At 57.1% G+C, this 13,554-nt stretch overlaps 3 protein-coding genes across 3 annotated transcripts; 1 reads left to right on the forward strand and 2 right to left on the reverse strand.

Moving 5' to 3' along the window:
* Nucleotides 1-3,127: 3,127 nt before the first annotated feature.
* On the forward strand, nt 3,128-3,730 carry LOC309583097 (uncharacterized protein; the record flags this gene model as incomplete). Its single annotated transcript, XM_082298623.1, has 2 exons — nt 3,128-3,262; nt 3,629-3,730. 2 exons carry the CDS (start codon nt 3,128-3,130, stop codon nt 3,728-3,730), a joined length of 237 nt encoding a protein of 78 aa, XP_082154749.1.
* Nucleotides 3,731-5,359: 1,629 nt separating this feature from the next.
* LOC309583249 (uncharacterized protein) lies at nt 5,360-8,108 on the reverse strand (the record flags this gene model as incomplete). Its single annotated transcript, XM_082298835.1, has 2 exons — nt 5,360-5,422; nt 7,803-8,108. 2 exons carry the CDS (start codon nt 8,106-8,108, stop codon nt 5,360-5,362), a joined length of 369 nt encoding a protein of 122 aa, XP_082154961.1.
* Nucleotides 8,109-11,206: 3,098 nt separating this feature from the next.
* Nucleotides 11,207-11,572, reverse strand: LOC309583250 (uncharacterized protein; the record flags this gene model as incomplete). The annotated part of the gene is made up of 1 exon (XM_082298836.1): nt 11,207-11,572. One exon carries the CDS (start codon nt 11,570-11,572, stop codon nt 11,207-11,209), a length of 366 nt encoding a protein of 121 aa, XP_082154962.1.
* Nucleotides 11,573-13,554: the final 1,982 nt, after the last annotated feature.

The raw sequence follows: 13,554 nt of genomic DNA on the forward strand, positions 1-13,554 counted from the left end.
ATACTCCCCAACAGCGCTCCAGGGGTGCTCTGAGCTGCCTGTTTGGGGACAGAGGTGACACCAACTTTGCTGCCCGGGGGGAAACCCCCTGCCCCGCATCTCTCCAATCCCACGTGGATTCCCCGTCCCTGGAGGTGTCCAAGGAAGGCCTGGAAGTGTCACTCGGTGCTCTGAGAGTGACAGCTGGGGGTGTGTCCCAGGCTGGACTGGGTGATCCTGGAGGAGTTTTCCCAGCCTAAAAGATTGCGGGATTGGGAGCCGCGGACCGGGCTCCTGCTGCCACCTGGTGGGATGGGACACCGCGGAGATGCGACACTCGCGGAGGCCGCCAGGTCCTGCCGGAGCTCCCCAGGGATGCTGCGACCACCCCGACCCCGGGCTCAGCCCCGTCCTGGCCCCCAGGATTATTTGGATTTATGTGTCGCAATCAAACCCTGATTTTTCGGCGGAGCTGTTGGCGTGAGGCCACCCACCCATTTCCAAACATCCCGAACGCCTCTCCCCTCCTCCCGTCCCCTCCCAAAATATCCTTGGGGTGGCTCTGGCAGCTCCTCACACCCCTGACCCCCTCCCACAGCTCTGCCAGGCTGGAGGTTGTGGCCGCAGGGCTGGGATTTATGGATAACTCAGCAGTGAGGGGGTGTGATCCAGCTGTGCCCCCCAGCTGGGACCCAGCCCACCCCCCTGCACCCCCCGGACCCCTCAGCCCCGCGGCTGACACAGGGAGGGTCCCCAAAACTGCGGCGTTTGGGGACTTGGGTGCAGGCTCTCGTTATCGGCCCGGATGCTGCGCTGGGGACGAGCCACAGCGGGGTGGAACTGGTTGGTCCTGGTGAGGTCTGGGGACAGGAGCCACCCTCCCAAAAGCTGGGAACGTGGCTGGGGACGTGGTGGCAGCGGGCTGGGAGGGAGCAGCTGGCGGAAGGAACTGGCTCGGGGTGATTCAGAGCAATTTTGCTCCTAATTCCCCTCATTCCCGGGCAGGTGCTAATTGGGGCGGAGGGAGGAGGGAAGAGGCTGCAGGTGCCATTCCCGTGTGCTGCCCTCCATCCACCCCCACCAGGGCTTCCTGTGGCTCTGGTCACCCCACGGCCACCGCGGGGTCCTTCCCACTGACCCCTAGATCACACAGAGACACCCACAAACACAACACCTTAAACCCCCAGCACTTGGCCATGGGACGACTCCAGCCCTTGGGACGCCGCTTTTCCTTCATCTCCGTCAAGGCCTGGAGCAGCAGGAGTTTGGTGTCATGGAAGAGAGAGCAAAGGCTGTACCCCAAAAGTCTGTGGGGTAACAGGTGCTGCTGCCTGTGCCTGACCATCCCAAATCCAGCCCCGAAAAGAATCCCCTGGGCTGGGACTCTCCCGAAGGCTCCGGGGGTCCCTAAAGAGGGAGAGCAGCCCCTGGGCTGACACAGCTTCCCCCAAAGCAGCCCTGGCTGCAGGGCCTGCCAGGACTTGCTGCCTCTTGCCTCACCCTGCTGGGGGAAGGAAAATTTAGCTCCAGCCCGTGGCCTGCATCTCATTTCCAGCCCACTCCATGGCCGAGACGCCGTGTGCCGCACTGGCGGTGGCAGCGGGGGGACGTGGGTGGCTCTGCAGCCGCTCCTGTCCCAACCACGCTGCCACGGCCCTGCCAGCGCCGCCGGGAAGATGCCGAGTGAGATCTGCCCCGGCCTCGGCCGTATCTGGAGATCTTGGACCGGTGCCTGAGCGCTGATGAAAGCTGGCACACCCTGGGGAGGGAGAGGGCTCCTCACACCCCCTGCCAGCCGGGCGCTCGGTGACTCCTCCGGGACCACACAGGGAATGGGCCCTGAGCCAAATGTCCCGTCCTGGGAGCAGCTTCGTCCCCGGAGCCGGGGCCTTTCCCAGAGTCCTGGGGCTGGATCCCAGCCTGGCGCTGTGCCCTGATGGGATCCATAGGGGCTGGATCCCAATCTGGCCCTGGACATGGCTCTGTAGGGCCTGGATCACATCCTGACCCCGGCCATGGCTCCATCGGGGTCAGATCCCAGGCTGGCCCCAAGCTGTGCCGTTCTCCACCAGGGCTGAACCCCGAGGTTGAACCCTGTCCCTGTCCCATCAGGATGTGCAAAGAGTGACTCTCCCGTGGGAGGGAGATCATCACCCTCACGGCCACCTGGGTGTCCCCAGGTGTCCCCACCGTGCCACCACTGCCCTGCCAGTTCAGGGCTCCTGCTCCTGTCCCACCGGAGAAGCTCCAGCTCTGCTGGCATTGCCTGAGATGGGCCCAGAGGCAGCTCGGTGACATTTGGGACAGCCCCAAAAATAAGATTAAAGCCCCGTTTCCTGCAGGAATTTTTCTGGTCTGTAACGTTTTCTAAACTTTGCTCAGGAACTCCCAAACCACTTTGGTTGTGGAGGGGAAAAAAAAAAAACATTTAGGGGATGTTAAATGCAGAGTTTTACAGAGGATGGGAACCTCTGGCTGGCTTTTTTTGGGAATCCAAGGAGGTGCAGAGCCCTTTGTCCCTGACCTACATACACCTCTCCAGGTGTGCTGGTAAACATCCTCCGAGCAGCAGGATAATGAGGGAGGCTCCCTGGGAAGAGGCAGCCAGAGAACAGGACTGACCGGAAGGAATCCTCTCCCTCCTCCCACTCCCGGAGCCTGCCAGGAGCTGCTCCGAGCTGCTCCCACCAGTCCCACCCCGGCCCCGGTTGGTGCAGGTGAGTCTCCGCCGTTTCGTTTTGGGTTTGAAATGAGCTTTTGTGTTTGCGGCGTTGGTTTGGAACTGGTTTTACCCAGCAGGGCTCAGATCTGGAGGCACCAGGATGGGATCAGCTCCCAGGCAGGAATTCGGATGCGTTTTCCTCACCTGCAGGAGCTGATTCATTCACCCCACAAGTGCCTGGATGGTTACAGGGAACAGCTTCCCTTTAATTTAACCAGGGAAAGTGGAGAAATGAAGGGAATTAAGGTGAAAGTCCTCAGAGAAGCCAGGAAAGGAAAGCTTCTTTTAACCTCTCTTAAAATAAAATATAGGAAGGCTGAAGCTGAGCGGGATATTTGGAATTTTTGGGAGGGAACACAGGGATTTTCCTGCTGCCCCCGACAGAGGCTGTGGCTTCAATTTCTGCTCCTCTCCAGGACTGGAGCCATGTCCAAGCTCATTAAAGCCATCACGGACATGATGCAGAGCTCGCAGGGCAATGCCAGGAAGGGCAAGAAGCCGGAGCCCTTCAGCAGGAGTGAGTTCAAGAAGTTGATCCAGCAGGAATTCACTCCTGTCAAGGTACCAGCATGGGCTGGAGCGGGGAAAGATGGTGGGAAAGGTGCTGGGGGGGTATTTAGGGGTGGTCAGGGAGGGTGAGGGGGTCTGCAACAGCCACCCCACATCCAGGGCTGGGCTGGGATCTTTCCACTCTTGGATTTTCCTTGGGTTTGTCCTGCAAAGCTCCTGTGCCCTGTCCTGGTCCTGCTGTCCCCCTTTTCCTGCAGGGAATGGGAGGGTGTGGAAGGGGCAGATCCAGGTGTGATCCTGGCTCTGCACCCCTGGCACCAGGATTTGGGCATCCTCCACCCCTGGCTGCTCCTTGGGCTGAGGGGATCCCAGCCTGTCCCCGCTTTGGGAGGGACTGATGAGCTCCTGTCCCCTCAGAAGTCCCCGAGCAGCAAGTACAGATCCATCCCCCGGGCCTCGGACCCCGACATGGAGCCCATGAACAAGGAGAGGGGTCCTGCCAAGTCCTGCGTGTACTGAGAGGTCTCTGCTGCTCCTGGGACGTGGAGAGAGCAGGTAAGGGACAGTCCAGGAGCACCCAGAGCTCCTGGACACCTCGTGAGGTGGGGACAGAGCCATCTCCGGCCCGGTGTCACCCCAAGGCTTCACCTTTGTGGTCATCCCAGTGAGCCCCGTCCACTGCGGAGGGTGGGATGGAGCAGGAGCCGAGCTCTGGAGGGGATTTAATCAGCTCTAATTAAAACGGAACAGTAATTGGGCAGAAATCAGTGCAAAGCAGAGGGGGCTGGAGGGAGGGACTCGGCTCCTGCCGGGTTTTGGGGTGGCTGTGGGCGAACCCCCCGTGGGTTTTCCTCCCTTTCCATAGGATCCCTGGATTGCTCCGTGGGCACCAGCAATGGTGGGATCTCCTTCCAGGCTCTCGCTGCTCCTCCAGGCCAGGCCACGTCCTGGGAGAAGCGAAGACCAATGTCCAGCTCCACCAATTTACCTCCATGAGGCAAAAATATCCCCAGGTCTCCTTTGGTCCCGATGCTCCAGCGGTGTCTCCTTGGGGTGCTCTGAAAACGCAGCTTTGAAGGCTCGGGGTGGGTGGGTGGGGACAGATTTTCTCTTTTCTTCTCACAAAAAGCAACGGTTGAAATCCCAACCCCTTCACCCCGGTTATTAATGGGGAGAAAGTGAAAAAATCCCTGGTTAATAGGGCTGGGATGAGCAGGGTAATTACTTGACTCAGCCCGTGCAGCAATAATAAATCCAAGAGTGGCAATTCCTCAGGGAAAATTAAAGGTTTATTGTTGGGAGCTCATCTCCAGCTCGTTTGGAGCCAACAGCAAAATTCTCACGGGTTTTCGGGGGGGTGGACACACCAAAAATACACCTCAGCTGCAGCCAGGCCTTCAGCTCCCACCTGGCTGAGGGGGTTCATCCGTGGTTTTCACGGAGATGTTTCCGCACTGTAAATATCCCAAAGGTGTTTTTCTTCTGGCTTATTTTTCTCCTTCTCACACAAATGTTTGTAAGACCACAAAAAACCCAATAAAAACTGTACAGCCTGGTGCCCGTCTGGGTTTCAGGAGCCTCCCGAGGCAGGAGGGTGCTCAAAGCTGTGGTGGGGAAGCTCCGAGGGGTCGGGGCAGGGTTGGGAAGCTTGTGGGGGCTCTGGGCTGTGGGATGGGGAGAGGTTTTTGGGCTTTCTCCAACATTTGGGATCTGTCTTCAGCTGAGGGGGCAGAGGGGAGCTGGTGATTCCCCAGGGATGATCCCTCAGGGACGACCCACCAGGAATGATCCATCTACATTAATCCATCTACATTAATCCATCTACAGCCTTCCAGTGGCACGGAAAACAAGGATGAGAAGCTTGGAATCAGCGATCTCAGAGGTCTTTTGCAACCTCATCGATCCTGTGATTCCGAGTTCAAGGAAACACCGACACAAGAGGGATTTAGGGAATGGAACTCTTTATTGAGCACCTCACAGGGCCAAGGCACAGCCAGGGACACCAGGGAAGCACCAGCCAGGCCCTTCCCAAGGAATGATGGCTCCGGAGGGCACCGGGGAGGGTTTGGAAGCTCTGGGGAGGTGGGAGGGAGCCGGTCCCCGCGTGGCCTTGGCTGCTGGCGCTGGCACAACGCGTGGGCAGCGCTGTCACTTCATCTTCTGCTGGGGCACCTGCAGCACCTGCTGCTGCTGCTGCTGCTGCACCTGCACCTGCGGCTTCCCGTGGCAGCCGGAGCCGCCGGAGCTGTGGCAGCCGGAGCCGCCGGAGCTGTGGCAGCCGCCACCACCCCCAGAGCTGTGACAGCCACCACCACCACCAGAGCTGTGACAGCCGGAGCCACTGGAGCTGTGGCAGCCCCCGCCACCCCCAGAGCTGTGACAGCCGCCCCCAGAGCTGTGACAGCCGCCGCTGCTCTGGCGCTGCTGCCGGTGGCACTGGTCCTTCTCCTGGCGGGAGCACATGGTCCTGTGCTGGCTGACCTGTGGGGACACAGGAGCTGTCAGGGGCTGCTGGAGTGCCACCACCTCCACGGTCCCAGTGCCACCATTGTCCCAATGGCCCAGTCCTGGGGTCCCTGTGCCTGTCCCAATCTCAACCCCCCCCCTCAGCGCTGCTGTGCAGGATCCCAGCAGCTCCTTCCCGGGATCTGGAGCAGTTCCCTGAGTCCACATTGGAGGATTCCATCGGCGGGTCCATCATCATCCACGAGAGAGGTGCTGACCTTCCTCCCTGCACCCCAAACCCCGCGAGCATCACAACCCCGACCCCGGCCCCAGCCCCAGCCCCACACCCTCCGCTGGGCAATGGTTCCCCCAAGAAGGAACATCCACCTGTGCTGCCAGAGTTACCTGAGCGAGAGGGGAAAGCGAGAGCAGGGATTGAGGATCCCGGGAATGGGAGCAGCTTTATAGAGGTGTCCCTCGGTTTTCCCGGAAATGAGACAGCTCCGTGTCACTGGATCTGTCAATCCAACACCCAATTCCCCACCGACCGCCCTCTCTGTTTACACCTCCTTGACTCACTGCTGATGGATATCGCTCCGTTTTTATCTGTTTCCTGTGCCACATCAGCTGCTAATTGCCAGCCTCGCCTGCCTCCAGCAGGAAAACCCGTGGGCGCCTGGTTTTCCAGAGGTTTGTGTGCTCGGGCTTTGCTCGGTGAAGTTAAGCCCAGATTTAATTATAGCCCCTTCTCCTGCTCCCAAGAGCCTCATCTCTGCTCTGGAGCTGGCACCAGATAAAGCCAGGAATGATCCAGGTAAAAAGAGGGGAAAGTGGCTTTTTCTTCTCCGTGAGATGGAAGAGCTGCCACAGCCACGGGGACAATGGGATGAAGGCAAAATCCTCCAGGGATTCCTCTGGAGAAGGAAGTGTTGCTAGAGGGAAATGCCCGGGGAGATGTTGGAGGGAGGAGGGGACAGGAGCAGGGCTTGGACTGTCTGAGCTGAAACCCAGCATCGTTTCCAAGTCACATCAAGGATTTCAGCACCGAGAATCAGCTCCTTCCTGCTTTTCCTGGGAGCTGCTGGGGACTTTGGACAAACCCCCTCGGGACGGTGCGGAGCCGGCCCCGGGCTCGCTGTGTCCTACATTGTCCACTGAGGCTGGAAAAGACCTCTGAGATCATCGAGGCCGACCTTAAACAAGTGCCAGCTTGGGCGGAGGGGGATGTGGTGACACTGGAAACAACTTCCCCCGGTGGCTGCAGTGTCCCCAGGGCGGGATGCCCTCACATCCCAAATTTTGGGTGCCTGAACTGTCCATCAGGAGTTCCCAGCTGTGGGTGTCTTTCCTACCCCTCTGTCAGTCTGAATCCATTCCCTGGGTCCTGTCCCTGAAGTTCCTGAGGAAAAGCCCCTCTCCAGCTTCCCCGGAGCCCCTGCAGATCCTGGGAGAGGCTCTGAGGTCTCCACAGGCTGAACATTCCCAGCTCTCCCAGCCTGGATCCACAGGGAAGGGGCTCCAGGCCCTTTATCAAGTTCATGGCCTCCTCTGGACTTGTTCCAACAATTCCACGTCCCGTTTATGTTGGGAACACCAGAACTGGACTCAGCATTCCCGGGGAGATCTCACCAGAGCAGAGCACAGGGGGAGAATCCCCTTCCTCACCATCCTGTCTCTGTCCTTTTCTTTTGTGGTTGCAGGGAAAAGAAATAACTTTTAACAGGCAGAACCCTCAGAGGCAAAGGAAAGGGACCTCAAAATTTAGGGTGAGTCACCACTTCCAGGGTTTCCTGGGGATGAGCGGAGCCCTCACTCAGCATTTGAACGAGGCTGGAGAACATCTCAACCCTAAAACCCTTTCCCAGGCTGCCTCCCTGGCTTTGGAAAACAAGATGAGGAGTTCAAGGAAACACCAACACAAGAGGGATTTAGGGAATGGAACTCTTTATTGAGCACAGCCGGGGGCACCAGGGAAGCACCAGCCAGGCCCTTCCCAAGGAATGACGGCTCCGGAGGGCACCGGGGAGGGTTTGGAAGCTCTGGGGAGGTGGGAGGGAGCCGGTCCCCGCGTGGCCTTGGCTGCTGGCGCTGGCACAACGCGTGGGCAGCGCTGTCACTTCATCTTCTGCTGGGGCACCTGCAGCACCTGCTGCTGCTGCTGCTGCTGCACCTGCACCTGCGGCTTCCCGTGGCAGCCGGAGCCGCCGGAGCTGTGGCAGCCGGAGCCACCGGAGCTGTGGCAGCCGGAGCCACCGGAGCTGTGGCAGCCGCCACCCCCGGAGCTGTGACAGCCACCACCCCCAGAGCTGTGACAGCCGCCACCACCCCCAGAGCTGTGACAGCCACCACCACCACCAGAGCTGTGACAGCCACCACCCCCGGAGCTGTGACAGCCGCCGCTGCTCTGGCGCTGCTGCCGGTGGCACTGGTCCTTCTCCTGGCGGGAGCACATGGTCCTGTGCTGGCTGACCTGTGGGGACACAGGAGCTGTCAGGGGCTTTTCCTTCCTGCTCCTGCCCTTCCAGGCAAGAGGAATCCGGGTGTTCCTTTTTCCAGTCTCAGCCAGATCCCACAATTGTCTTTAAAGCTTGCACTGGATCCTTTTCCCCCATGGGATTGTCCCACTGAAGGTGCTGGGGACACCCAGCCCGTGCCTGGCTTTCCAAAGCGGAGCCATGCCGAGCCCACACGCCAGACCCTCCCTCCATGTCCCAACCTCTTCTCCCTCTGAGCTCCTGGGCTCCCTCCTCACCCACCCCCTGCTCCCAACTCCCCACAGAACAAATCCCAGCCCAGTTCCAGGTGTGGAGGTCCAAACCCATCCACCCCCCAGAGGGCTCCGGAGCCCCCCAGCTCTTACCTGAGCTGCTCGTGCAGGGAAGAGACGAGGAAGGAATGAGAGGGAATGAGGCTTTCCGGGACAGGAGCACTTTTATACGCTCTCTGCACACCCCACCTGGAGAAGAAGCCCCTCCCTGTCCCACAGCTCTGCCCGTTCATTTAATTCGCCGATGGCTCTTTTTAAATTTCTTTGCCTCCCCATTCCTCGGCCTCCTGGGGTGACTCACCTGATCCACGCTGGGATTGCCTCTCCTTATAGGTCGCCTTTCCTGTCCACAGAAATTTAATTGCCGGCTGTGCCTGCGCAGAGCTGGGCTGGGGGAGTCGTGTGGGTGGCCCTGGTTTCCCCAGGTCGGGTTTGGTGTTGATCACACCCGGGGAGGGATCCTGAACCTTTGGGTTCAGGGTTTGGGAAATGATGTCTCACCCCTAAATCACAACATCCTTCCAGAATGGCCTGAGGTTCTCTAGGCCTGCGACTCCCCTAAGAACTGAGATGGGCCTGGAAGTGCTGATGACATCTTTGGGAAGGAAGAAAACTCTTCCTTAGTGGGAATTCCCTCCATGCTGGGCACTGCTGAAGGGAACGTCCAGTGCTGTGTCCAGGTCTGGGCCCGTCCGGCAAGAGGGGCTGGAGTGAGTGTGGAGAAGGGAACGGAGCTGGAGAAGGGGCTGGAGAATTCCTGAGGGAGCTGGGGGGGTTCAGCCTGGAGAAAAGGAGGCTCAGGGGGAATTTCTGGCTCTCCACAACTCCCTGACAGCAGGTTCAGGTCGGAATCAAGAGGAATTTCCTCCTGGAAAGGGTGCTCAGGCCTTGGAAGGAGCTGCCCAGGGAGGTTTGGAGTCACCATCCCTGGAGGTGTCCAAGGAATGCCTGGATGTGGCCTTCAGTGCTGTGGGCTGGTGGCAAGGTGGGCATCGGGCACAGCTTGGGCTCGAAGGCCTTGGAGGGCTTTTCCAACCTCAGGGATTTTGGGATTTGCCTGGAATCACCGTTGGTGCATTCCTCTTAGAACCAGTCAAAACACGGTGGGGCCATGAAGAAACTCCAAGGTTTCTGCTGTTGCCAGGAGGACCACGAGCAGCTGGAATTCTTATTTTTGGAAGGGATAAGCCCTGCCCTGGGTAGCGATCCAGGATTAGCAAGGCGCTTAATTATGTGGTTGACTCTCAGCCTGGGAATAATTCCAGAGCAGCTTTGCCGTGGTTTTATTCCAGGTGAGCAGCTCCGGTGCTGCTGGAGGAGGAGGAGGCATCCCACAGGAGCCCTCGGCCACACACGATGGTGCCATGTTATGGGGAACTGGCAGACCCCAGGGACTTTCTCCAGAGCTGTAGGAACATCGTTTTTAGGTTTTCCCTGATGCCCAATTAGCTCCTAATTAGCCAGTGCTATTCTGACGGATGCACAGCCCCACATGGAGAGCTCGTGACAGGCAATAATTTGGGATACTCCCTGTACCTTTCTGCTGTGTGGGCTGGGAATTCTTTAGGACCACGGAGCTCGTTTGGCCCTTTTCTCTCAGCTTCTGGAAGATGTTTCAATCATTAAACAGACAGCAAATAAAGGCTGAAATCCGGATTTGATTTGTCTTTCACCACGTTGGTTAAGGTTTTATGGTGACCACAGGGAGATGGAGGCCGAGTGGTTCCTGCCATCCAAAACCCATCCACATCTGCTGTTACCCAAACACGGAGGATTTTGGGAAAGGTGGGAGGACAGGGCAGGTGAAGGAATCAGGTGAGCCACCTGAAGCTTCTCCTGTATTGCTAAACTCCTGTCATGATCTAGAACAGTGTCAGGGCAAGCTGTGCCTGGGTTTGGTCGCTGCTCTTTAATTGGGTTTTGTTCTGGCCTCAGCAGAAATGTGGTCAATGACCTCTGGGAAAAAAAGACTCAAAGGAATTTTTGGCTCTTGGCATCACCCTGCGTTCAGTGCCTCGTGTTTTAATTGCTCTGAGTTTGTTAACAATGGGCACCTCTACATTTTGTGGCTGGCCACTTTAATGTGCCTTGAAAATGGGTTTGAAAATGGGGGACTCAAGGCAAATTCCAGACGCGGACAAGGAGCCTTCCTGAGCGATCCCTGCTCCGAAAACAGGGAGTGAGCTGCTGCCTGCACCCTTTTCAGCAATGCCAGAAATTTCTGATCCTCCTGACGCATTCGAGAACAATCTTATCAAGGTAACATCCACTTCATGGATGGCAATACCAGAGCAATAAATTACCCAATTCGTTTTAATTACAAGTTGAGAAGAAATTTAGCAGTAACGATCATTGTGTAACAATCGTGCAACGCCCCTGGTAGGGCAGAGCTCTGGCAGGGCTGGGCACAGCGTTTCTAGAAAGGCTGGCTGGGGGTTTGCCACCAGCACGTGGCCGTACCTCCCCCAAGGGCGGCGTTTTGGGGCCAAATGGCAGAAAAAAGGGGGTTCTTTGTCTCTAGGACTCTTTGGCTCAAAGCTTCTCCCAAATTCTGGATTGTGGTGGCCCAAATGTAGTCACAGATTGATCCAGAGACAACTGTGCCAGCATGAACAAAGAGTTTATTTCAGCACCCACAGAGAAGCTCGGGAGAGGTTACAGCACTCACCAGGGGAGGGGAAGGACACATTTTCCTTGGAAATTGCTGGGGACACGCAAAGCTTTCTGAGCTCGGCACACGATCCAGGACATTTCCTGTGGATCACCTCCAGGTGGTGGGGTGATCACTTCATTTTCGAGGATACTTGGTAGATTTGCTGCTGGCACTCCTGCGGCTTTCCATGGCAGGATCCACCACTGCTACCATGGCAGGATCCACCACTGCTCCCATGGCAACCGGATCCACCACTGCTACCATGGCAACCGGATCCACCACTGTTCCTGTGGCATCCGGATCCACCACTGCTACCATGGCAACCGGATCTGCTGCTCCTGTGGCATCCGGATCCACCACTGCTACCATGGCAACCGGATCCGCTGCTCCTGTGGCACCCAGATCCGCCACTGCTCCCGTGGCATCCGGACCCGCTGCTGTGGCAGGAGGACCATTCCTGCTGGTGGCATTGGTCCTTGTCCTGGCGGGAGCACATGGTTGGAGACCTGCTGGGAAAACTCATCCATGAGTGAAGGCAATGACCAGGGACACTGGAAGTGTCCAAAGCCGGGTTGGATGGGACTCGGATCAACCTGGGATAGTGGGAGGTGTCCCTGCCCATGGCAGGGGGTGCAATGAGCTGATTTTAAGGTCCCTTCCAACCCAACCCATTCCATGATGTCATGATTCTGTGATTCTGTGATTCTGAGCCAAGTTCTTGAAGAGGAGAAGCGTTATCACTGCTCATCTGCCTGTGGTGGCCTCTTTGGGCAAGGCTTTCTCTTAAACACCAGAGAGAAGTTGAGAAGAGAAGAGAAGAGAAGAGAAGAGAAGAGAAGAGAAGAGAATAGAGCTGGACAGACTCCAGAGCAAGACCTGCAGAGTCCTCAGCCACCTGAGCCAGGAATTTTTACATTTTCCTACTTGGCAGAAGAAACGAGGTGGAGATAGGATGTGGAAGAGAAGTGCCCAAGAGCTCGGGATTAGGGAGCAGCTGGAGAGCATTAAAAGAGCAAAAGTCTGATGGATCTGGACTCACCTGGATCAGAAGGAGCTCAAGAGGAGATGTGGAGGAGCTGAGACGCTGAGGAGAAACGATGAGCGAGGGCTTTTATAGCCCGGCCCGGGCTTCTCCTCCGGAAACGAGATGGGGCCCCACTGGAGGGACCTGATTGCTCAGCACCCCGAGCACTTGGCTAATTGGGAGTTTTTGCACTGCTCTTTTGACTCACGGAGCAGATCAATATCCCAACATCCCTCTTGTTACTCCATAAAAATGTTAATTGTCCCCCCCATGCCTGGCCTGGGCACGGGGGTGGGGAGGGTTCGGGATGGTTTTTGTCGCCTTTGACTGCAGCATTTACCTCTTCCTCGTGCCTAAAGCCCAAACCAGGAAGGGACAGATGTTAGAGGGTGGGAAGGTGGGATCATGGGGTGGGATTGTGGGGTTGTAAAGGGAACCCAGAAAGAAAAGGGAAAGGGAACAAAAAAGGCCACGGTGGTGCGTAGTAAAAATAAACATATTTGGACAGCGTCCAAATCAAAGAAACACCAAAAATTCAGCGCAAAACCAGCAAAGAAGCACTAAAAGCGGTGCTGTAATTTTTCAAGCCAGTCCTTTCTTTACTCAAAGGTTTCAACCCAAACAGAAGGAATTTAAAGCCCTGTAGGACACAGAGAACATCCTTGTAGGAGTGGGAGGACATCGGGATCCGCGTCTTTAAAGCTCTGCTTCGGCGACAAAGAAGTCTTTCTGCCCACGGAGAGCTCCAGGCCTGATCTTCTGCAGGAACTTAGAGGCCACTGTGATATCAAAAATAGCCTGGATAGAATTAAAATAAAATCCAGAGTCCAGAGACTCCTTGGTCCCCAGTGGAACTGAATCACTGAACTGATAGATGAGGAAATCCGAACGCGACTCGGGGTGTTTCACAAACGTCGGGAGAATGAAAATCCTTGTGAAACTCATTATTCACGATTAATTACAGCCCTGATTCCATGGATGGGGATAAACCTGTTCCATCGTTTGTCTCGGCGATGGAGACAAACACCTGAGCAGGGCCTGGGGGCACCTGGGCCCGTGTGTGGGACAGGACCGTGGTGACCCTACAGTTGGTCTCTGTATCCCCTACAAAGCTCCTGCTCTTTAGGACAGGCATCCCTGGGTCCATGGACACCATTCTGAGAGGGAAATGACTTTTTTTGGGGGGTAATCTGTTGGTTTTATGAAGGAATTGCCTTTTCAGAGGTTGGCAGGGGAGGCTTGGGGTAGCGTCAGGCCGTTTCAGCAGCCCCCAGGTGTCCACCCCTAAAGCCCTCACCCTGCACCTGCTTTTGCTTCTTTTCCTTATCCTGCAGGCGAAATCCCACCCGTTAACGCTGGGAAGTGGTTGATTCTGCCCTGTGTCACATCCTGGCTCCAGGAGGTGACGGATGCTGGCGCCTGGGTTAGGTGAGGTGCCAGGAGCCTCCGAGGAC

This window comes from Coloeus monedula (genome assembly GCF_965178545.1).
Source record: "Coloeus monedula genome assembly, chromosome: 29".
NCBI lineage: Eukaryota > Metazoa > Chordata > Aves > Passeriformes > Corvidae > Coloeus > Coloeus monedula.